Here is a 23,817-nt window from a genome sequence, read left to right as displayed (position 1 = left end):
CGTTCAGAAAAGAGAACATCCTAACTCCATGCAGAAAGTAGAACACGCTAACTCCATGCAGAAAGGAGAACATGCTAAGTCTATGCAGAAAGGAGAACATGCTAACTTCATATGCCACGCAGAAAGGAGAATATGCTAACTCCATGCAGAAAGGAGCACATGCTAAGTCCATGCAGAACGGCGTTTGTGTGATGCTAGAGCTATAGCGCTAAATGGGTCTGAGTATCTCCAGAGTGGCAGTTCTTTCCTGCTTCCTATATGAAAGACAGGTGTCAGAGCTTAGTGTGTATAAGGCTTTATATGCAGACTGTGCTGATCCGTCCACTGCCAAATTTGCCTCCAATAAGGTGCAGGTGTCTGAATACAGAACACATATATATATATAATATATATGTAAATAAATGTTGACATCATTGCTGGGCGTGGTTACCTTGCAGAAATGTGGTGTGGGTGAAGCAGGCCTGAGCAGTAAAGCACAGTCTGCTGTGATTCTCTGTGAGTACTCTGTGTCACCATGACCTGACAGTTAAATTACAAAGCCATCATCATCATCATGTCATTAGAATAAACTCCCCTCGACAATAATGATCTCTACTTGTCCGAGAGTGATCTGAAACTCTCTGGACCACATGACCGTGTGGTCATCATCATCATCATCATCACCTCCTCTCCTCTGCTGTTTCTTTCTGCTGCACCAATGGCAGAGAGGGCAGGTGAGGGATTAGCTCTCCAGATTAAAGTGGCCGTCTCCAAACCCTGTCTAATCCGAACCATCTGTCAGAGAGCAGCTCACCTGCCAAAGCACTTCTCCACAGGATAATTAGAAAGCCAGAAGAACACAGACCTGGAGAGGAAAGAAATCCCCCCAAAAAGTACTGCCCAAGGCAGAAAGAGAGAAAGAGAGAGAGACGATGGAGGAGACTTACCTTCTCACACACCCAGGCGTCAGGAAGAAGATTCTGTCTGGAGGCACAGGACCACTGCCACACTGTCCACCTGGGACAAAGGTACAGTCAATGTCACATGAGAGTACAACTAATGACCGTAATAACGCTGCTGCTGAAGTGAACTACAAGTGATGCTAAAGTGATGTAATTATGCTCCGCAGATAAGGCGTCCGTCTATTTTTAGCCACTGTTGTATTTGCCCACTTCAATTAGCCGCCGTTGAATTATTCACGATGTGAGGAAATGTGGTTCTGTATCTGGCTGCTGTCGCGCAGAGCAAACATTTGGTCGGGCCAAATCAGCGACATGTCTTTTGGCACGGCGTCTCGTGTTTCTGTTTCGTCCGCTGATCTAGACCCAGCCATGTGGCAGCGAGCCTGGACACGGTGACAAACATTCTCCACGACAACGCCAGCACCAATTTCCATTTACCTGTGTCAGTGTGTGTGTGTGTGTGTTTGACTCCTGGTAAGATGATTCCCCCCCAGTTGCTCACACAGTTATTAGGCCATTATACACAATCTGTCAGGCTATAAATAGAAGGTAGCACGGCAGAGCCAGGATAATTGTACAGTGTAAGTCGTGTGGATGATGTGATACAGACGGAAAACACATGACGTTGTCTGTGTTCTGTTCAAATATGTGATAGAAATTCAGATCAAAAGCTGTAATAATGCATGAAGATTAAAGTAATAACAAGATAAAAGGGGACATGTAATAATACATGTAGGAATGCAAAATATCAACAACTGCACATTGTGCACGTTAGATTTGATCTAGTTATACATGTTAATATCAGGGGTCTGCCAAAATTCTCATTTACTACGATTCAGAATCAATATAAAATCAAATCGTGAGACAGTAAACGATTCTCACCCCTAGTGAATATCCTCATAAACACACACTGTACATACAGTGAATACAATTTGTATTGTATGTTAAATTATTATAAGAATAAATGTTGGGCTCATTCATGGACTGACTGAAAAATTAAGTAAAATTCTATTAATTATGAGATCCTTAGTTTTCACACAGTGGTGCAAGGACCTGTTGAAATTCCTGGAAATTCCTGGAATGTTCTCCTCGTCTCCCTCACTCAATAAATCCCATTAATGCTGAATCAACCACGACGTGTAGAAGGCGGGTCCCTGGTCTTAAATATGAAGTTTCGAGCAGATCGGCCAATTTCCGTTACACGGCACTTCCTGTTTGGGATGACCTACTTCCTGTGTGCAGGTCAAGGCATGCAAGACATGTTCAGGGGGCGGTTCTCCCTGATGATGTCACATATGGAACAAATTGGTCGATGTTCGGCCAAGTTACAGGGGTACTTCCTGTTTTGTGGAGAAACGGCAGCTAAATTCAAATAATCCACTTCCTGTTGGGTCAAGTTCCGGTCTCTTGTGTCATGTACGAAGTTTCCGGGCAAATTTATCAGGCACTACTACTTTTGCATGATGAAAAGCCTCACTCTCTCCCTCTCTGCTCCAAGCTGGTGTTCCACTTCCAGACACTGCTGGACGACTTTGAGCGAACCGTCGTGGACGACAGTCGTCTGGCCGGGCGACCGGCAGAGATCTTTGTGGGGAAGATGTTTAAGATGGAAGTGTGGGAGACTCTGCTGACGTCCATGAGGACTGGCGAGGTGGCCGAGTTCTGGTGTGATGCCACTGTGAGTTCAACTCCTAAACGCTCAGTATTACAACCACTTTATGTGCAAAATCTGTTGTTTTTTCCCGTTGTAAAGTTTTGGCTCACTTAGAAATGTCCTTATTGAAAAAAAAACCCTTTTTTTCAATGAATAGAAATACACTGTATACATTGTTAATGTGGTAAACGACTATTCTAGCTGCAAACGTCTGGTTTTAATGAAATATGTACATAGGTGTATAGAGGCCCATTTCCACTGTTCTAATGGTACATTGTGTTTTCTAATGGTGTTAGAAGACTATTGGATGATTAGAAAACCCTTGAAAACTAGTATAACGGCGTCACATGACGCATTTCCAACTGACTGGAAAAAGATGTGCGTGAAGTAATTTTTATGTGACTTTATGTGATTGTTAAAATCAGTCTCTAAAGTAACGCTAAACTTTAAAAACAGAGGCACACATACACAGTACACAGGTACGCTGATTATTTGTAGCTCTGCTCTTTTCGTTTCATAAACAGACCGCTACAGTTCGACTGTAGGCGTGCTAACGTCGCTAAAGCAGCTAACGGAGCTAACTGGTAAACGGTGCCTGGACTCCGGTGCCACAGTACGTAAACGTGACTTCACACGTGTCTTTTCCCGCTCAGTCGTCATGGAAACGTGTTAACGTCGTGAATGGCGTTAACTATTAACTATTAACTAACGTTCTATTGAAAACCCTTGTGCAATGATGTTAGCACAGCTAAAAACAGTTTTACTGGTTCTTTGACGAGAGGGCAGAATTATTATTTTGAATAAAATCATTATTTCTAATCTTGTCAATGTCTTGACTATATTTTCTATTCATTTTGCAACTCTTATGATGAATAAAAGTCTGACTTTTAATGGAAAACACAACAAAAAATGTAAACTTTTGCAAGTGAAATCTTTGGACACCTACCTCTCGTGTGGGACGGATTGAACTGGCCGGCAGCATCAGAGCACTTCATTATTAATGTTGATGTTTTCCTTCCGCAGCACACAGGCTTGTATCCCATTGTCTCCAAGGGAATGAGGCTGATAGCTCAGGGGAAAGACCCCCTGGAGGGCCAGAGGCACATGTGCGGCATGGGGAACATGTTCCACTATCACTCCACCGGCTTCCCAGAGCTGGACGAGATCATGAGAACTCCTCAGCCGCTCATATTCATCATGGAGCTGCTGCAGGTCGGTAAAAAATAGGACGTTATTATTATAAAACATGAAGTGGACCAATCAGCTGTCCTGCTGTTTCATAATAAACAGACTTTATTTCACTTTTAGCATCTGCAAACATTGACTGACAGTTCAAAAAAACTCTCCTCCACATCTAAGACACTCCTGCACACATTCTCGTAAACTCGTCTGACAGAAAATGACAAACCTCAAGTCCCTCTCTCGCTGAAAAACATTCGGCTTTGAAATAATATATATATATAATATTATTATATCTACGACATTTTTGAAACTCACCAGGAGGGAGCGCTCAGCACTGGTGGAAGTGAATTAACATAATTTCAGATAGTTTTCCCTGTTGTTTGTCTGTGAGTGTGGTGACAGCTGCTCAGCAGTGGAGGAAGTTTTCCATGGTAAAAAACATCAGTAACACATATTCACCATTAACTAGGTGATTACTAACATGCATATAAGTTGCATACTAGCTCTTTATTAGTAATCATTAAGCACATATTATTCTACATAACCTTATTCTGCCTCTATTACGACAGGAATTAAGATTTTTCCTACATAAGCTAATTAGCTGTTAATACATGCTTAATATTTACTAATAAAGGGCTAGTATACTATTTATATGCATGTTAGTAAGCACCTAGTTTTCTAGTTTAAAGTCTTATTAGCATTTCGAGTTAAATGTGTCCTCAATCTTAAATCTTGGTTTTTATTCAACATTTTAATGCAACATTAAAATACTGCAAGTTAAAACTTCATCTCTGTTATTTCATGAATCCAACAAATAACTGTGTCGGTATTCAGGGTCTGTAATTTGTAATAAAATACACCATTCAAAGGTTTGTGGTCACTTAGAAATGTCCTTATTTTTGAAGGAAAAAATAATCTTCAATAAATATAACATTAAATGAATCATAAATACACTCTATACATTGTTAATGTGGTAAACGACTATTCTAGCTGCTGGTTTTTAATGGAATATGTACATAGGTGTATAGAGGCCCATTTCCACTGTTCTAATGGTACATTGTGTTTGCTGATCGTGTCAGAATGCTATTGGACAATTAGAAAACCCTTATGTTTTGAATGAAAATCATTATTTCTAATCTTGCCAATGTCTATCTATTCATTTTGCAACTCTTTTGATGAATAAAAGTGTGACTTTTAACGGAAAAACACAACAACAAATTGCATAGGTGACGCCAAACCTTTGAACAGTAGTGTTTATATATTGTGTTTTATAAATTAATCCAATGTTCTGTGGGCCAGGACATTTCTGCAGTTTGACGTGTTTATTTGTCTACCCCTTGCTTTCTCCAGGTGGGAGACCCCATGTCTTACCCCAGAGAGTCGTGGATGATGGAGAAAGATGAGAAGCTGCAGACGGTGCCTGTTCTCCACATGCGCGGCAACACTCTGGTCAAGCAGAGGCAGTTCAGCGAGGCCGCCAGCAAGTACAAAGAGGCCGTCCTGCTGCTCAAAACAGTCCAGTCCAGAGTGAGCAAAGCAAAGGGGGCAGCGGTGCAACGTGAATTCTATGATGTTTTTTTTCCAGGATTTTTAAATTTATGGGACGTTCAGCTCCGACTCTTTCCCACTGGGAGATTCCTGTTTTGCTCTGCTTCACTTGTGTCCCTCATTACACAGAGAGAGAGAGATTTGTGGAGTCTATGATGAGAGGAGGGTGTAAGGACAAGTTGTGTATGAGATGATGATGAGAGAGCGTACGCTGGGTGTTTTGTGCACCAGAGTGCGTTTTGGCAGCTTCAGACAGATTGATGTTGCGTGCTGACTGAAAGCTGCTCGCGCTCTCTAAGTGCAAACAGTAAAAGCTCCGTTTTCCTTATGAAGATTTTCAAACTCCTGCATCCACACATACATTATTAAAATGTGTGTCGGAAATGCCGAGCAACGCAACAACAAGCACTTATCGACTTCTTGTTCTCCTTTGTGCGTTTTTGTGCATATGTGTGAGTGTGTGTTGTTTAGGAGATGCCGGGCGATATAGACTACATTAACTTGGGTCGAATGATCATCCCTCTGGAGCTGAATTACTGCCAGTGTATGCTGGAGCTGGAGGAGTATTATGAGGTCATAGAGCACACCACTGAACTGCTGGAGAAACACAAAGGTAAAGGCACACAATCAGACAACACTGCACATACACTACTTTTTTTTTTACACAGACACACGTTTATCAGAGTTTCTACACATTTTCGATTTCAAAATTCCATACTTTTCCAGACTTCTCGGAGGATTTTTCAGTCAATATTAAACATCTGAATAACAATCGTCAGATGCTGATTATGTAAATAAATGGTTTAAAAATCCTTCACTCATTCTTCATGAAGCAAAAGCAAAGCTAGGAAAACTTGACACTGTCGCTGCTGACAATAGGTGACGACACGTATGGAAAAAAATTCAATAAATGAGAATCGCAGTTGTACGTCGAACGGTAACCATGGTAACCCGACACCACTCTACAGCCAGCTTGAATAGTTTCATATCAGCTGCAGGTAGGCTATGTTTGTGTTAGCAACTTGTTTTGATTTGTATTTATTAATATTTTATTTTAAAGTGAGATAATAGTCTGGAAACAACACAAACATTTTTCCATCTTATCCAGACCTGGAAATTACTCAAATTATATTCCATACTGTGTAGGAACCCTGGTTTATTTATCATTTTAAAAAGTTAAATGAGACTCTATCTACTTATTCCTGAAGGAAAGGCACTTTTTTTTTCAATGAATATAACATTAAATAAATCAGAAATAGACTCAAATTTCAGATTTAACATTGAAAAGCTGGTGTACAACAGTACAACTACAGCGTTTTTTTTGTTTTTTTTGTCATTTTAAATTGTTAGTACACTATTTTAGCATACTTAAAGTTATTCTGGAAATTTCCGAAATTTTATGGTTAAAAGGGTTAAATTGGTCGTAAAGGGTTAAATAGCAAGTAATAATATCAACATAACTGTTCAAATATTCATCTGTAACTAAGAATGAGAAAGATTTGATGTATTTTAATTTGTCAAGTGGGATCAGTGCAGATATATGAATACCACTCTCTTTGTCATTAAAATATACATGTTAAGGAGGCAAAGTTAACTTTTTAATCACTGTAATACTTATATTTAGGACTCTGGAGGCCTAACGAGTTGGCAAAATGTGAAAAAAGATGACTCACTCATGTTTTTGTGGTCCGGATAAAACACGCCATGTTGACTCCTGCGTCATAGCTACGTCATTCGTATCCGGAAGAGCGGAAGTCGGCGAAGTCTTCTGTTCTTCTCGAGTTTGAGTTCTACACAAACTTCCAGCTTCAGAGGATTTACATTTTATATATGATGTACATATACGGCAATGTGCCGGCTAGAGTCGGCAATAACGATGGCTTTTCCCAATGCTAACTGTTGTTAGCTGTTAGCTGCCAGAGCCTCAGTGACGCTGACGTAGTTTCCGGTGTCTCATTTGCATATTTAAAGAGACAGCGCACTCAAAACAGGGCTGTTTTGTTCAGGGTGATTGAACTGCTGTGGTGATTCATCCTGAAGGTGTTTTGACCAAAGCACGTCACAGACATGTTCATTAGGACACCAGGGAACTAACTTGGAGAAATAGGGTATAATATGTCTAAGGTATAATATGTATAATTATACTTTGTGAATGAAGGAGAAGGAGGTGTAGAAAAAAAGCAGAGCTCTGCAGACACAGGGCTATAATCACAGTTAAAGATCAGAGAGCCCAGTCATGAGGCTGTAGCTCTGTGTGTGTGTGTGTGTGTGTGTGTGTGTGTGTGTGTGTGTGTGTGTGTGTGTGTGGGTCTGAAGTTGACATGACTGCAGAGGTTTTGCAGTTGCTGCAGCTCTGGGGGGAATTGTCCTGTCAAACCCGTGGCGACTCATCTCATCCTGGAGGAGCTGGTACTCTGGCACAGCCTCCACTTCAGAGCCTCATGAATTATTATGCCCCTCACGGAGCGACAGCAGCCACAACTGTGGCGCTGTCTTTATTTTGCTCCCTGTCCCTCACCCGCTGAATTCACACTTTCATATTTATTGTTTTGTGTGTGTGTGTGTGTGCGTTCTTGTGTTTGTTGCTTTGTGAGGACCAGAGATCGTAGAAACCACACAGTGAGGACATTTTAGGCTGTTCCTCACATCTTTAAAGGGCTTTTTAAGGGGATGGTTAAGACCTGGTTTGAGGGTTATGGGTAGAATAATTGGGTTTAGGTTAAGGGTGAGGCATTTAGTTTTAATGCATTTTAGTTATTAAGCATTTAGTATGTTTGGTTTTTTGGACTGTCTGAGCTCCACTGGCCCAATTCAAGCTTCCAACTCTCATCATAATCCCTACATGAATGATCCAAACCTCTCTTTTTGCAGCCACACTTCAACATTTCTAGTTCATTTTCACAATTTGCCTCCTTTTCTCTTTTCCCCCCTCCCTGCTCTTCTCACTCGTCATCTATATCACGTCGCCTGTATCAGCCGCTGCCGCTTCATCCCTTAATGTCAGCTGTTCTTTAGAAAAGCTTTCGCTGGGGGGTGACAAAGTAATCTGTTTAAATGTTATACTCCGACAGAGATTAAGCATAAGAGGGAAATTAAATGAGGAGGAGTGAAGAGAAAAATTGTGTCTGACCCAAGCCTTATCTGCTAAAACAGAAGCCTTAATGTGTGTGTGTGTGTGTGTGTCCAGATTCCAACATGTTTTTGGCAGTGAACAGATTCTTTCTCCACGTTTGATTTTAAAGAACTAACATGAAAGCGTTTGCAAGCTCCTCATCTGAGACGTGCTAATCCTGAAATCATTACTTAATCACTAATCGCTTTAGATTAGAGAACACATTAATATTCACCATTAACTAGGTGCTTACGAGCATGTTAGCAAGTAGCATACTAGCCATTTGTTAGTAATCGTTAAGCACGTATTAACACCTTATTCTACATAACCTTATTCTACCTCTATTACGACGTGAATTAAGAATTTTCCTACATAAGGTGTTAAAAATTGACTGCCTTTTTTCTTCCATTTATTCACATCCCTGTTGCTTCAGACTGTGTAAAGGGCTACTACAAGAGAGCCAAGGCTCACGCCGCAGTGTGGAACGAGAAGGAGGCTCGCAGAGACTTCAACACTGTGGCCCAGCTCGACGTCAGCCTGGCTTCTCTGGTCGGCAGAGAGCTGAAGGCGCTGTCGGAGCGCATGAAGGAGAAGTACTGGGAGGAGAAGGAGGCGTACTGGAATATGCTGGAGAAGAAGAAGGAGAGCAAGAATGATGAGGAGGAGGAGGAGGAAGAAGAGAGGGGAGATGAAAGTGTCACCACAGAGAGTACAAATGAATCTGAGGAACAAAGGGATGAAGAAAGCGTGGTCAAGCCGACACAGCAGGGTGGAGAGGAAGCAGGCGACAAAACAGAAGGGAAGGACTGGCAGCAGATGCTGAGGCTCATCATGTTCCTGCAGAAGGAAGGAAACTTCCTCATCAAGGAGAAACACTTTCAGGAGGCTCGCGTCAAGTTCACCGACGCCATAGAATACGTGGACTTCCTTCAAAAGAAGGTAAATGTCACAAGGAGAAAAAAGTTTGTGAAAAACGACACGTTGACTGACGCTCCGGTGTAATTGCAACCACCGCCAACGTGGTGAATACATGAATGTGTCAAAAAGTAGTCTGAAAAAGCTTTGTACACTATAATTATCTTTTTGTTGTTTTTAGAGCTCGTCTGGCGTCGTGTGTTTGCTGTCAGAGAGAAGAGAAAGAGCACTAAAAATAATAGCTATCCACAGAGACAAGAGAAAACCGTCCAAAATGAAATGTCAAAAGAAATGTTGACAAAAAAGTCACAAAAATTTTATTTTTTTCCCAAGATTTGACAAAAAAAAGTCATCAGTTTAAAAAAAAAAATGTCCGAAATTTTACAAAAAAAATATTCGAAAAAATGTCCCAAAAAAAGTTTTTTTTTAAAAATGGTGTCCAAAATTTGACTAAATCTTTTTTGATTTTTATTTCAAAAATTTGACAAAAAAAGTAAAAAAAAAAATATTTTGTCAAAAAAAGTAAAAAAAAAAATGTTTGTCCGAAATCTGACAAAAAAAAAATCGGAATTTTTTTTGACAAAAAAGTAAAAAAAAAAGATATATTTCAAAATTTGACAAAAAAGTCATAGGTTAGTATGTTGTCCAACATTTCACAAAAAAAGTAACGACAACGACATGTTGAATAAAATCCTGTGATGATGACGGACGCCAGGACTGAAGCTGCGCCATAATTGCGACCACCGTCAGCGTGATGAATACATGAATGTGCCTAAAAGTAGTCTAAAAAGCTTTGTACACTATAATTATCTTTTTGTTGTTTTTGGAGCTCGTCTGGCGTCGTGTGTTTGCTGTCAGAGAGAAGAGAAAGAGCACTAAAAATAATAGCTATCCACAGAGACAAGAGAAAACCGTCCAAAATGAAATGTCAAAAGAAATGTTGACAAAAAAGTCACAAAAATTTTATTTTTTTCCCAAGATTTGACAAAAAAAAGTCATCAGTTTAAAAAAAAAAATGTCCGAAATTTTACAAAAAAAATATTCGAAAAAATGTCCCAAAAAAAGTTTTTTTTTTAAAATGGTGTCCAAAATTTGACTAAATCTTTTTTGATTTTTATTTCAAAAATTTGACAAAAAAAGTAAAAAAAAAAATATTTTGTCAAAAAAAGTAAAAAAAAAAATGTTTGTCCGAAATCTGACAAAAAAAAAATCGGAATTTTTTTTGACAAAAAAGTAAAAAAAAAAGATATATTTCAAAATTTGACAAAAAAGTCATAGGTTAGTATGTTGTCCAACATTTCACAAAAAAAGTAACGACAACGACATGTTGAATAAAATCCTGTGATGATGACGGACGCCAGGACTGAAGCTGCGCCATAATTGCGACCACCGTCAGCGTGATGAATACATGAATGTGCCTAAAAGTAGTCTAAAAAGCTTTGTACACTATAATTATCTTTTTGTTGTTTTTGGAGCTCGTCTGGCGTCGTGTGTTTGCTGTCAGAGAGAAGAGAAAGAGCACTAAAAATAATAGCTATCCACAGAGACAAGAGAAAACCGTCCAAAATGAAATGTCAAAAGAAATGTTGACAAAAAAGTCACAAAAATTTTATTTTTTTCCCAAGATTTGACAAAAAAAAGTCATCAGTTTAAAAAAAAAAATGTCCGAAATTTTACAAAAAAAATATTCGAAAAAATGTCCCAAAAAAAGTTTTTTTTTAAAAATGGTGTCCAAAATTTGACTAAATCTTTTTTGATTTTTATTTCAAAAATTTGACAAAAAAAGTAAAAAAAAAAATATTTTGTCAAAAAAAGTAAAAAAAAAAATGTTTGTCCGAAATCTGACAAAAAAAAAATCGGAATTTTTTTTGACAAAAAAGTAAAAAAAAAAGATATATTTCAAAATTTGACAAAAAAGTCATAGGTTAGTATGTTGTCCAACATTTCACAAAAAAAGTAACGACAACGACATGTTGAATAAAATCCTGTGATGATGACGGACGCCAGGACTGAAGCTGCGCCATAATTGCGACCACCGTCAGCGTGATGAATACATGAATGTGCCTAAAAGTAGTCTAAAAAGCTTTGTACACTATAATTATCTTTTTGTTGTTTTTGGAGCTCGTCTGGCGTCGTGTGTTTGCTGTCAGAGAGAAGAGAAAGAGCACTAAAAATAATAGCTATCCACAGAGACAAGAGAAAACCGTCCAAAATGAAATGTCAAAAGAAATGTTGACAAAAAAGTCACAAAAATTTTATTTTTTTCCCAAGATTTGACAAAAAAAGTCATCAGTTTAAAAAAAAAAATGTCCGAAATTTTACAAAAAAAATATTCGAAAAAATGTCCCAAAAAAAGTTTTTTTTTAAAAATGGTGTCCAAAATTTGACTAAATCTTTTTTGATTTTTATTTCAAAAATTTGACAAAAAAAGTAAAAAAAAAAATATTTTGTCAAAAAAAGTAAAAAAAAAAATGTTTGTCCGAAATCTGACAAAAAAAAAATCGGAATTTTTTTTGACAAAAAAGTAAAAAAAAAAGATATATTTCAAAATTTGACAAAAAAGTCATAGGTTAGTATGTTGTCCAACATTTCACAAAAAAAGTAACGACAACGACATGTTGAATAAAATCCTGTGATGATGACGGACGCCAGGACTGACGCTGCACCATAATTGCGACCACCGTCAGCGTGATGAATACATGAATGTGCCTAAAAGTAGTCTAAAAAGCTTTGTACACTATAATTATCTTTTTGTTGTTTTTGGAGCTCGTCTGGCGTCGTGTGTTTGCTGTCAGAGAGAAGAGAAAGAGCACTAAAAATAATAGCTATCCACAGAGACAAGAGAAAACCGTCCAAAATGAAATGTCAAAAGAAATGTTGACAAAAAAGTCACAAAAATTTTATTTTTTTCCCAAGATTTGACAAAAAAAGTCATCAGTTTAAAAAAAAAAATGTCCGAAATTTTACAAAAAAAATATTCGAAAAAATGTCCCAAAAAAAGTTTTTTTTTAAAAATGGTGTCCAAAATTTGACTAAATCTTTTTTGATTTTTATTTCAAAAATTTGACAAAAAAAGTAAAAAAAAAAATATTTTGTCAAAAAAAGTAAAAAAAAAAATGTTTGTCCGAAATCTGACAAAAAAAAAATCGGAATTTTTTTTGACAAAAAAGTAAAAAAAAAAGATATATTTCAAAATTTGACAAAAAAGTCATAGGTTAGTATGTTGTCCAACATTTCACAAAAAAAGTAACGACAACGACATGTTGAATAAAATCCTGTGATGATGACGGACGCCAGGACTGAAGCTGCGCCATAATTGCGACCACCGTCAGCGTGATGAATACATGAATGTGCCTAAAAGTAGTCTAAAAAGCTTTGTACACTATAATTATCTTTTTGTTGTTTTTGGAGCTCGTCTGGCGTCGTGTGTTTGCTGTCAGAGAGAAGAGAAAGAGCACTAAAAATAATAGCTATCCACAGAGACAAGAGAAAACCGTCCAAAATGAAATGTCAAAAGAAATGTTGACAAAAAAGTCACAAAAATTTTATTTTTTTCCCAAGATTTGACATAAAAAAAAAATCAGTTTAAAAAAAAAAATGTCCGAAATTTTACAAAAAAAATATTCGAAAAAATGTCCCAAAAAAAGTTTTTTTTTAAAAATGGTGTCCAAAATTTGACTAAATCTTTTTTGATTTTTATTTCAAAAATTTGACAAAAAAAGTAAAAAAAAAAATATTTTGTCAAAAAAAGTAAAAAAAAAAATGTTTGTCCGAAATCTGACAAAAAAAAAATCGGAATTTTTTTTGACAAAAAAGTAAAAAAAAAAGATATATTTCAAAATTTGACAAAAAAGTCATAGGTTAGTATGTTGTCCAACATTTCACAAAAAAAGTAACGACAACGACATGTTGAATAAAATCCTGTGATGATGACGGACGCCAGGACTGAAGCTGCGCCATAATTGCGACCACCGTCAGCGTGATGAATACATGAATGTGCCTAAAAGTAGTCTAAAAAGCTTTGTACACTATAATTATCTTTTTGTTGTTGTTTTTGGAGCTCGTCCGGCGCCGTGTGTTTGCTGTCAAAGAAGAGAAAGAACAGTAAAAATAAAAGCTACCCACAGAGACGTCAGTGTGACAGCAGCAGCGCTCACCTGAGCCTCTTTCTCTTCCTCTGCCACACCTCGTTCTCTCTTACACAATAAACCCTGTCGTCTTCTCTTCTCACCTCCCTCTCTGTCAACATCCAATCCTCTTCAGCCCTTTATAGTTTCAGCTCTCTTCCTGTTGTCATCTTCTCAGCATTTCCTCCATCATCCATCACCCACCTCTTCTTCTGTGTTGTGCCTCTCCAGGTGGACGCTCACGGCGACGACTGGGCCTCGCTGGAGAAAGTTCGCCTCCCGCTGAGCCTCAACCTCGGCCAGTGCAAGCTGGAGCTGAAGGAGTTCCAGGAGGTGGTGGAGCTCGTCGACGCGCTGCTGAAGACACATAAAGGTAGTGTGTGTGTGTGTGTTATTTTGTAAGGTTTTGTAAGGAGAGGAATCAAAGTGGACCCACAGGATCACGCTCGGGTTATTCTTTAAGCTGAGAAAACATCAAGTGCTGCTGCTGCTGGTGAACATTATGGTCTGGCCCTCAGTGAAAAAAACCCTGCCCTTCATCCTGCAGCAATCTTTGTTTATCGCAGAGAGAAGAAAACCGAGTCTCACGCTTGTTCCCGTGGCACTCTGCCATGGATCACAGTCAAACAAGTGAATTCATTGTTTTTCTCTTTTGTTTCTGCTGTGACTGAATTATTTATCGTCGAGGCTGATGTGAAATCGTTGTTCTTCTGCTTCCTTCTCTCCCCCCGTCATTTACTTCTCTTTCAAAAAGTCAAAAAAAATATTTGTCTAAAATTTGACAAAAAAAGTCATACTTTAGTACGTCTTCCAAAATCTGAGAAAAAAGTAAAAAAAAAAAATTGTCCAAAATTTGACAAAAAAGTCATGTCGTCCAAAATTTGACAATTTTTTTTTTACAAAATTTGGCAAAAAAGTCATACTTAAGCATGTCGTCCAAACTTTGACAAAAAAGTCAGAGGTAAGCATGTCATCCAAAATCTGAGAAAAAAAAAAATTGGTCCAAAATTTGACAAAAAAAAGTCATGTCGTCCAAAATTTGACAAAAAAAATAGTACAAAATTTGGCAAAAAAGTCATACTTAAGCATGTCGTCCAAACTTTGACAAAAAAGTCAGAGGTAAGCATGTCATCCAAAATCTGAGAAAAAAAAAAAATTGGTCCAAAATTTGACAAAAAAAAGTCATATGTCGTCCAAAATTAGCCTTTTTTTTTTTACAAAATTTGACAAAAAAAGTCATACTTTAGTCTCACGTTCATTCCCGTGGCACTCTCCCACGGACACATCACAGTCAAAAAGTCAATTCACTGTTTTTCTCTTCTTGTTTCTGCTGTGACTGAATTATTTATCGTCGAGGCTGATGTGAAATCACTGTTCTTGTGCTTCGTTCTCTCCCCGTCATTTACTTCTCTTTCCTTTCCCCTCTCTCCACTTTGCTCTTGCTAACTGGCTGTAGCTTACACTGTAGTTTACCTCTTGTGCTCCATATAGGTAACGTTAAAGCCGTGTTCCAGCGGGCTCAAGCTCACGCCGCCCTGTGCAACCAAGCCGAAGCTCGGCGGGACTTTGAAACGCTGGAGAAGCTCGAGCCCGAGTTCAAACCTTTGGTCCGTCGGGAGCTGAAGAAGCTGGGAGAGCGCGTTCGCAACATGCACGCCCAGCACAACAAGACCTACTGGGACACGACGCAGGAGAAGTGGGCCGCTGCAAGAAACAAGCAGATTGGGTTTATACAGAGAAGTGAAGCAGATAAAAAGAGTGAGGAGAATGACGCTAAAGGGGAAGAGGGACCAGAAGATGATGCATCGACAGAGGAAATCCCACATGTGAAAGCAGAGCACAGCGAGAAGCTGCAGAGCGAGGATGGCTTAGATCATGAAAATCTAGAACGTACAGTAGACCCAGAGGATAATGTAGTGAGCAGGAGATCAGCAGCGTTTGATAACGGACACAGAGAAGGTCAAACGCCAATCGAGTTCTGCTCTGGACCCGAGCAGAACAAGTCAGAGGAACAAAGCGTGATAGAGTGACAAGAAAGGAAATGGTGACTCACTAAGAGAAGCAGAGAGATGAATAAAACAGAAAACCCCAGGAAGAAAAGTAATATGGCTGCAGGGAGGGAGGTGAAACAGGAGGCGAGAGAAGCCTCAAATTTGAACAGGAAATATTGATTCTGCTGCGTGCAAATACAAACATAAATATAAATACAAGAAGCAAAATGAATATAAACACCCTTTATTTGGCTCCGTCCGAGGTTAACTTTCATTATTCTGTTCTCAGAGGGAAAATTGCAAACACATGGAGGAGGCAGAGAGAGAGCGTTTGCCAAATACAAAGTTTTATTTCTGTACACAAAAAAGTAGAAAGCAGCCAGTAAACCTATATTATATGTTAATACAGTAAAAAGCCTTTCTTCAGAAAAAAACTTTTTTTTTTAAATACAGATTAAAAACTCCAGAGAAAAGACAACGAGAAGTGTCTCGGTGCTGGACAGTAAGACAAACTTAAATCTGTATGATTAATGAGGTATATTAATGATGGAACAAAAACACAGTTATTCACCAGTAAATGTATAAGTGTGTGTGTGTTTGTGTGTAATATTATACTGTGTTTGTTAGTATTCTCAACTCTTTATTTGAGGTTAGGCGAGTCATCGTAATGTGAGGTGATGTAAACTCACGACTATGGTAAAGAAAACAATAAAAAAAAACACAGAAAGGGGAGGAGGAGGTTAAAATGTAAATGTGTTTTTTTTTAGCATGTTGGGTGAATACATGCAGTGGCAGAAGTGTGGAGAACATGAGCTGTGGATCCTCTGGTGTGACTGCTGCCTCTGTGGAGAGAAGCTTTATTCTTCAATCACACAGCTTCAGTCACACCACAGGGTGTGTGTGTGTGTGTGAGAGAGAGAGTGTGTGTCTTCAGATGAACACAGTGAGAGAGAGCGGGAGATGCAGGTAGATGACCATGAAGAGCAGCAGAGAGGAAACACAGGGAATATTAATGTTATAGGTTAGCATGTCGTCCAAATTCTGATTAAAAAAAAGTAACAAAAGAATTTGGCCAAAATTGGACCAAAATGTCGTACTTTAGCATGTCGTCCAAAATCTGATTAAAAAAAGTCGTACTTAAGTATGTCGTCCAAAATGTCCAAAATTGGACAAAAGAGGTCATAGGGTTATTAGCATGTCGTCCAAAATCTGAGAAAAAAATAAAATAAAAATAATAATAAGTCCATAAAGTCGTATTTTAGTATGTCGTCCAAAATTTGACAAAAAAGTCATAGGTTAGCATGTTGTCGAAAATCTGATTAAAAGAAAGTAAAAAAAAAAAACAGTCTCAAATTTGACAAAAAGTCATAGGTTAGCATGTCCAAAATCTGAGTAAAAAAGTAAAAAAAAAAATTCTCAAAAAAGTCCCCAAACAAATGTCCTCGCTGTCATGAAACCACCTGACAGAGCACAGATCTCTCACGAGTGCCTGCTCTAACTTTCACTGTCCCGACATGGTTATTGGTTTTTTTGTACGAGCATAAAAGTGCGTTAGCAAGTGATGGTGTATATGCACACAAATGAACTTCTTATGAATAAACGTAGCTTGTGGAGACTTTTTTTCTCCGTCTTCTCTTTCGGATTACAGAAACACATCGTAATGCGTTTGCAGGCGCGGAGGTACGACGGACCGTTAGGGCCAAAATCTTTATCATATTTTTTTTATCATTATTTAATAACATTACGTATTACTATGATTGAATAGCAACAGAACGCTGTGTTCACTGTACTTCCACTTCTTCTGTATCCAAACATTAGCTAATCTAATCGACCACCTCTCGCCACTTCCTCCAAGTCTTTCTGCGAAACAGTCTCCGTTTCTTGCACGGTCTTTTCAAAGTCCTGACGCTATCATGATAATACGGTGTATTTCTTTATTCTCTAACTTCACAAAAATGCTCCGCGTTCCTCATTTTGACACAGATTCTGCTTGAATAACGATTGCTTCTTCAGTTTGGCCCTAACACTCCGTCACATGGAGGTGAATTCAACAACAAGCTTGGAGGATGAAGCGATGAGGAGTACGGAAGACGATTCCCCAGCTGTTTACAACTCATTGGCTGTGTTTTTTCTGTGCAAATGAGGCATAAATATCACGCTTTCATGACCACAACACAACTCGTTTCAGGCGACTTCTTGTCTGCGGTTTCTCTCTCACCAGCCCTTTAGCAATAGATTGTTGTTTTTTTTCGCTCTCTCCTTGTCTCTCTGATCTTTACTCCCCTCCAAGCATCCTTCGCATCATGGCTTTATTCATAAAAGTCTGATTTAACTGGTTTCAACACATGAATGCTCTCTGTGGTTTGACGCACACTCTTGTTTCCTGTTACTTGGAAATGAACGGCGAGCTCGACCAGGAAGGGAGTGACACTGACGCCGTGTAATCTCCGCTCCCCGACTGCGAGAGCACAATAAAAACTAACTTGATATGAATTCACTTTGGATTTTAAGGCGTTCAATGACTGTGCTATGTTTAGAACAGAACGCGCACTACGACCCTGGCCGTGACGGAGCCACGGCTATTTCAAGCACTCGCCTTTTTGTGAATCTGAAAGCAATTAAGTTGGCATTAGTGAGGGGGAAAATGAGGCTTGTGTAGTCAATAGCTACTGCTCTTTTCAAATCTACATGAGCGTGAGCAGGGGGAGGGGGGGGGGGGATTATTACAGATGAAGTCAGTGTGGGATTGTGCCTTGCTATAGCCCCCTATCGTGCCTGGAATTGGCCTCGACGAGAGAGAGCGGGAGGAAGCTTCAGCCTGGCGGGCACATTTGCCTGGAGCTCCTGCCTTTGCATTCTCTGCACACAGCAGGCGAACGCTAAGATCCCAAAGCAAACGGCTGCATGCTGATGTTTATCGACAGACACTTCCTCCTTCTCCTCCAAAAAAAAACAGTCGCAAAACACGACTTAAAACTGAGAGCACGTCCGAAGCCGAGGAGATCAAATAGTGCTCCATCTTCTTCCTTTATTTGAAATGAAAGTGTACAGTGAATGGTCTTGGATTTTTAGGGTGAATTCCAATTCCTTGCTTAACCCTCAATCTCAAAAATGTGCGCTCCCTCTAGTGCAAGTGCTGATTTAAGTTGAGGGGCGAGTTTAAGGGCTGTATCGCCCTCAATATTGAGATTTTCGTGGGGACCACCCTTGGGAGCAAGGGCTACCCAGAATGCATTGCGTGTTTTGACATAACAAAGATGGCGCCGAAAGCGGCGAAACAAGTATGCTACAGATTAAGTATTTTCTTTGTTAATAGAGATATAAAAATGATTAAAAACCATTGTATTATCTTAATTTAGGCCCATATTATGGATTACTGACGTCATTGTTACGTAACATTTTTTTTTTTACGATCTTTTGTCAATAGTCGGCCGGTGCGGACAAGCGATGGTTTGCTATGGTTTACTTTTCAATAAGTCGTGGTGTGGTAACTGTCAGCTGAATATTTGTATGAGTATCATCTTATAACTAACTGACAACCTAATAACTTGACTGACAAACGGATCAGAATAAATAATCCTGACGTAAATGTGTTCTTCTTCTTCAGCTTTCGCGTTATTCTGCCCCTACAGTCTGAAGACGTATCTGCATTTAAGGGGTGTCCCATTTCTAAGTGACAAAATACAAAATAACCCTCAACACTTGGTTTTGAGGGCCAGTTAAGATTAAGGGTTGAGCTTGAGGGTTAAGATAGGAATTGGAATCAGCCCTTAGTCGTGGAGCACATGTCGTGATCATGCATGGACAGGGAAATGGGGAGCGTGGACGTAGCCGTGTGCAGTTAGCGTGAGTGGATCTGTGCGAGCGTAAAAGGGCTCATTTAAGGAGGAGGAGGACGATGAGATTGGACGAGCTGTGTGTGAGAGAGGATTAGAAGAACACAGTGTGCGCTGTGCTAGAGGGCACTTTGGCTGGTCTTAAATAAATCATAGATTTAACTGATGAAATGACGTCAAACTCGCTGACAATCTACACCGCGCAGCCACATCGCATCAAGTACAGTCAGCACCTCTGTCGAAAAAAAAAAAAGATGATAAAGGGAGGGGGGAAAAAATAAAAACCACGCTGAAGATATCGGCATTCAGACAAAACAAGGGGACATCCTTCGAATTCTTTAAAAGTTCTTTTCACGGAAGGACCGATTTGTGCTTCACACCTCCCAACGACGACGACGACGACACAGATACTGGTGAGCACAGTGTCTTTGGCCGAGCGTTGAGCTCCCGCCTCCGTTCTCTCATATCTGCTGCTTACATTAGTCTCCTTTGGCTGGTTAACGCGGTGTCAGGCTACACAAGCGCAGCAGCAGCAGCCTGGTCAGACAGACATCAGCGGTGGCCCTTTTTTTTTTGCAGTTTACATGGAAAAAATAAAAAGGCTTTTAGTGCACTAAGAGTTCCAGTGGAGGGGGTTAGCTCTGCGTGGGTCACTGTGGCCAGAACCGCAGCTGAATGTGGCTTCTCCTGTGGCATCAGGTGTCCGCTCAGGCTTTTACGTCGCTCCTCGAGGAACGCTCGGGTTATATGTGTGAGGTGGTGCCTGAAATTAGGAAATCAATGAAGAGAAACAAAAAAAAAAGAAAAAAGAGGGAGAAAAGCTTTTACATTAGGTTCTCTAAGAAGGCGAGAGTTATAAAGATCATACCATCTGTGTTTAATGTAATGAATGACATTAAGTCATAAAAGGGCCATGATATGTCATTGTGTTAAACTGCTTCACTTACAACAAAGTATGTTCACTAAATACATGTGGACTGGAACTCTTTATATATTTTCTTTTGGTGTGATTTGGTCTGTCGTAACAACTGAAACTCAACAGCTGCAGTGTCAGAATTGACAAAAGTTACCAAGCCTAAAAAGCCTCACTACCTCTCTCAAAAACGTCTTGGATTAGATAAACTTAGTTCATCCCCTAATTCATCCCCATCATTATTAACTGATTCCCCAAATTAATCTAAACTATTTTGATCATTGGTTAACCGGTTTGATCAAAACAAGATTTCTAATTGTTTTAGCTTCTTAAATGTGAATATTTTCTTGGTTTCTTTGCTCCACAAAACAAAGAAATCATTAAAACAGAATCATTTTGGTTTGTGGACAAAAACAAGACATTGGAGAACACCGTCATTTCCAGGTTTGACAAACACTGACCGACAATTAATCGTGAGAATAATCTACAAATTAATCGATTATATAAAATAATCATTAGCTGCAGCTCTAAATCTCAACATGATATTCCAACTTTATTCTCAAAGTTTAGCGTTTAATCTCAACACGTTGACTTAACCCTTTCACACCAAGCGCATCGCTGACGACGCGCTTGCACAAGCGCACTTTGCGTTACCGTAAATGCGTGAGGGTTAAAGTTATCTGGAAAAATCACAATGGTTTCTGAAAGCTGAGAAGATGCACATTAAAGCCAACATGAGATAATTACGGTAATTTCACTCGCGCTCTTTCAGGAAGCTGAAAACGAGAGAGTGGGAGGAACTAATTGAGTCAGAGACTCAAAATTTGTTATTGTAAAATAAATTTTATACTATTCAAATTAAAAATTGAACACAAAATCTGTTGTTCATGTGCAACTGCAGTGTTTAATTAATCGATTAATCGGAGAAAATAATCGACAGATTAATAGAATATGAAAATAATCGTTAGTTGCAGCTCTAGAAATCTCGATTAATACTTTTTAAGACCCCGTGGTCACCCTGTGTTTGCTCACTCTTCTCCAGTTGGTGGTAGAGAGTCTTTCTGAGATTATTCACGGCAGCAAAGATCCACGCAAACTTCGGAAAACTCACCCGGTTCCGAAGGGAAGACGTTTCTCAGCTGCTCAATGACCTCCTGTAGCTGCAGCACCGTGTCCTGCTCGTGCTCCAGATCATCTCCTAACACACACACACACACAGAAAATGTTACAGAGGGAGTTTGCGTGGCTTCACATTCACCATGCGTGTCAGGAGTTCAGGTCAATTTCGAGCTGCAGCTGCAGGAGTTGCTGACCTGCTGCTTCAGTGTCGGTGGTCTCTCTGCTGGCCGGCTCCCCGTGATGACCCCCTCCAGACACGGGAGAAGACAGGGTCGACGGTTCTGATCCATTGGCCTCTGAATCATCTTTGGGCTGTTTTTGAAGAGAGACCGATTATCCTTCACTGGGAATAATTGCTCACATCCATCATGTTTAAGAGCACGGAGGCGCTGAGCCTTTCAAATAGTAATGAATGTTGTGGTTAACAGCTTTCAGTCACGCGTCCACGGCCACCATCTCTCACTCTAGCGCCGTGATTATTATCATTAATATTCTAATAGAAAAATACCGTCTTACGCGGCTCAGTTATTGGGATTCGTGCTTTCAGAGTCAAATTAAAAGACAGTGATTTGCAGCGACAGTGCAGAAAAAAAAACCCCACAATGGCAGCGGGAGGCAAATCACAGATGAATAATCTAACTCCAGGGGATATTATCTGCAACCTGGCATCTTTTGTATTGTTGTTAGCAACACCGCGGCAAATCCTCGGGAGGTGAATAAGTACAGTGCTTGCAGTGAAAAAGAGACGTCTGCAGAGACGAGGTAGGAATTCTTATGTACACTCCCGCAGACAACAAAAGGCAGATTCCACAGATTTGATTTTGTGAGTGAAGGAAACTGTGATATTGGTTCAGCGGGGGAAAGAATTATATGAATTTGAATAGATGTTTTTTTATATATATATATACGCAGGCATACTTTGCCACACACTATTTTGTGCTGCTTTTCGATTTCCTCGCGTTTAACCTGAACAAGCATCACTCTCGTCTTTCACTCCCTCGTTATTCTGTCTTTTGCTTGATAAATTTGCATTTCTAAACTACAGTGTCCCAGTGTAACTGTATGTATGTCAGCCCCCAAATCTCTTCCTCACACTTGACTTTGTACTGCAGTAATTCCTGTTATATTTCTTAAGGCTTATGCTCTTCCTTTTTTTTTTTTTAACTAGTTCCACGCTGTACTCCTCAACTCCCACGACTGCCTTTTCTATATCTCATCTCATTAACTTTGACATTTTCTGAGATGTCACCTTCTTCCACAATTTCCTTTACATATAGCGTCTTTGCCTTTTTTTTTTTTTCCTTGTACTTCAATAATATACAGTATACGTGAAGGCCTTGCTACCCGACGCTTACACTGTCACGCATTAATGAGTTGAAAACCATTGATCTTGACAAGTAATTCATCAAATATGAGTTTTTTTCCAAAGAGAAACTTGAGTGGCACTCAGTAGATTGCACACTTTCAAGGCCAAACAATCCTACATGTCAGTCTTCAAATAGGAAACAGCACCTGGAAAGTGATAAAACTAATTATTTCTCTTAAACTAGAGTTTCCTCCCTGTTCTATGCACAACTCAGTTTTATATATTTTTATTTAACAAAATAACAGGGAACAAAGCGGAAGGGAAGGTAAATGGATGGTGATATACTTGTATTTAAACCTCCGGTGTGTACTGAAAATGGGCTCTGTCAAGCAAAACTATCAGACCTGACTGAGGGAATGTTTGCGTATAGAGGGGTATGAAGTGTTCATCCTGTCAAATTGCTGAATGAGCGGGTTTTCGGAGAATTAGGATGAATTTCTGAAACTCGTTGTGTCTTCAGTGGTGCTGGGCATGTTAACGAATGACACGGAAAAAGACACGCGTGACGTCATGTTTACGCGACTACCGATTGTTAAAATAAGTATCTCAAGTAACGCTTAACTTTAAAAACAGAGGCACACACGCAGTACATAAGTACGCTGATTGTAGCGCTGCTCTTTCCGTTTAAAAAACAGACCGCTCCAGTACGACTGTAGGCACGCCGACGGCGCTAAAGGAGGTAACGCAGCTAGCAAAATGCTAATGTTGCCTCCGCCTATCTTGACATAAAACAAATCACTTCCTGAGTGCAGCATGGAGAATGTTGCTAGACGACGCTAAATGTTGTCAGGCGTCTCACAGAGGCGTACCTGTAGCAGTAGCTCCCTGAGCCTGCGCAGCTGGGACTCCAGCTGCTTGTTGTGGTCCTCCAGGATCTGCATACGCGTCTCCAGGCGCGACTTGTGTTGCCGAAGGACCCGCGCCTCGGCCAGGAGCTCCTCGTCCTGCTGTCCTTCCGACGTGGGCGAGCCGGGGCCTCCCTCTCCAGCCTCAGTCAGCATGGGAACCGACGCCGCCTCTTCGTGTTTCCACTTGAGCCGCCTGTACTCGCTCTGTAGCACCCTGAGGATCCACAGTGGAGGAAACGGTGAGTGAGTTAGAACCACGTGCAGA

General features: G+C 39.8%; 2 protein-coding genes across 2 annotated transcripts in view; one reads left to right on the top strand and one right to left on the bottom strand.

The window, feature by feature from the left end:
• Window positions 1–911: 911 nt before the first annotated feature.
• On the top strand, window positions 912–15,509 carry LOC310928734 (aryl-hydrocarbon-interacting protein-like 1; the record flags this gene model as incomplete). Its single annotated transcript, XM_083891374.1, has 9 exons — window positions 912–1,007; window positions 2,440–2,619; window positions 3,619–3,807; window positions 5,128–5,304; window positions 5,797–5,938; window positions 8,871–9,083; window positions 9,180–9,376; window positions 13,711–13,852; window positions 14,971–15,509. The coding sequence occupies 9 exons, from the start codon at window positions 912–914 to the stop codon at window positions 15,507–15,509; spliced, it is 1,875 nt and encodes a 624-aa protein (XP_083747500.1).
• Window positions 15,510–19,986: 4,477 nt separating this feature from the next.
• The window catches only part of drp2 (dystrophin related protein 2), a 100,318-nt gene continuing 96,487 nt past the window's right edge, over window positions 19,987–23,817 (bottom strand). Inside the window, exons 20-23 of the mRNA XM_083891527.1 lie at window positions 23,514–23,766; window positions 21,533–21,650; window positions 21,331–21,417; window positions 19,987–20,069 (exon numbers count right to left, since the gene is read on the bottom strand). Coding sequence (XP_083747653.1) covers window positions 20,050–20,069; window positions 21,331–21,417; window positions 21,533–21,650; window positions 23,514–23,766 — 478 coding nt within the window. The 3' untranslated portion in view covers window positions 19,987–20,049. The remainder of the gene's footprint in view (window positions 20,070–21,330; window positions 21,418–21,532; window positions 21,651–23,513; window positions 23,767–23,817) is intronic.

Source organism: Microchirus variegatus (genome assembly GCF_963457635.1).
Source record: "Microchirus variegatus genome assembly, chromosome: 6".
Taxonomy (NCBI): Eukaryota; Metazoa; Chordata; class Actinopteri; order Pleuronectiformes; family Soleidae; genus Microchirus; species Microchirus variegatus.
This window is presented reverse-complemented; position numbering and strand designations above follow the sequence as displayed.